The 1,026-nt window shown below is 63.5% G+C and overlaps 1 protein-coding gene across 1 annotated transcript in view; it reads left to right on the top strand.

The window, feature by feature from the left end:
* Positions 1 to 448, top strand: part of LOC115949209 (disabled homolog 2-interacting protein-like) — a gene marked incomplete at its 5' end in the record, with an annotated part of 8,574 nt that extends 8,126 nt beyond the window's left edge. Inside the window, one exon of the mRNA XM_031065705.1 lies at positions 302 to 448. Within this exon, the coding sequence (XP_030921565.1) occupies positions 302 to 448 (147 nt within the window). The remainder of the gene's footprint in view (positions 1 to 301) is intronic.
* Between the last annotated feature and the right edge of the window lie 578 nt (positions 449 to 1,026).

The following is a 1,026-nucleotide window of genomic DNA, read 5'->3' as shown; positions in this document are numbered from 1 at the left end:
GGGGCGGGGGGGGGACAGGGGGGACGCTGGGGGGACATTGGGGACAGACACAGAGGGGACACTGGGGGGACCCTGAAGGGACATTGAGAGGACACTGTGGGGACAGCGGGGTGGCACTGAAGGGACACTGGGGGGACAGAGGGGACACTGGGGGTGACAGAGGGTGACGAAGAGAGGACACCGGGGGGACACAGAGGTGACAGTAAGGTGGCACCTCAATGTCCCCTCGGTGTCCCCTCAATGTCCCCTCAATGTCCCCTCAATGTCCCCTCGGTGTCCCCTCGGTGTCCCCTCCCCGCAGGAGCGGCGCCTGGCGGGGCTGGAGCAGGAGCTGCGCAGGGCCCGGGGCCACCCCCGCCATGTCGCCAAGGTGTCCCCAGGGTGTCCCCAAAGTGTCCCCGAGCGCCACCGCGAGCCCGGCGACGACAGCGACGCCACCAGCGTGTGACACCGATGTCCCCAAGGTGTCCCCGAGCTGCGCAGGACACGGGGCCACCCCCGCCATGTGTCCCCAGGGTGTCCCCAGGGTGTCCCCAAGGTGTCCCCAAGGTGTCCCCAAGGTGTCTCAGGAATAAACGATGCCGTTGTCACCAGTGCTGTCCCCAGCTCCTTGGGGACATCCCAGGCCTTGGGGACACTTGGGGACATCCCCGTGTGACACCACCCGGTGTCCTTAAAGTGTCCCCTTAATGTCCCCAATGTCCCCTTGACGTCCCCTTGGTGTCCCCCATGTGTCCCCAATGTCCCCTCAGTGTCCCCACGGTGTCCCCGATGTGTCCCCCCAATGTCCCCTTGATGCCACCATGGTGTCCCCTCAGTGCTACCCCAGTGTCCCCATTTTGTCTCATTCTAAGGGGACATTGGGGACATTTTTTGGGGAGGTTTGGGGACATTTTTTGGGGGTGTCACCCCATTTTTGGGGTCAGCCCCGTTTTTGGGGTTTTTCTTTGGGGGTTCCGTTTTTTTTGGGGTGCCACAGGTGCCTGGGGACAATGAAGGTGGCCCCAATGTCCCCAAATGTCCCCA

This window comes from Geospiza fortis, unplaced genomic scaffold, assembly GCF_000277835.1.
Source record: "Geospiza fortis unplaced genomic scaffold, GeoFor_1.0 scaffold209, whole genome shotgun sequence".
Classification (NCBI taxonomy): Eukaryota; Metazoa; Chordata; class Aves; order Passeriformes; family Thraupidae; genus Geospiza; species Geospiza fortis.
This window is presented reverse-complemented; position numbering and strand designations above follow the sequence as displayed.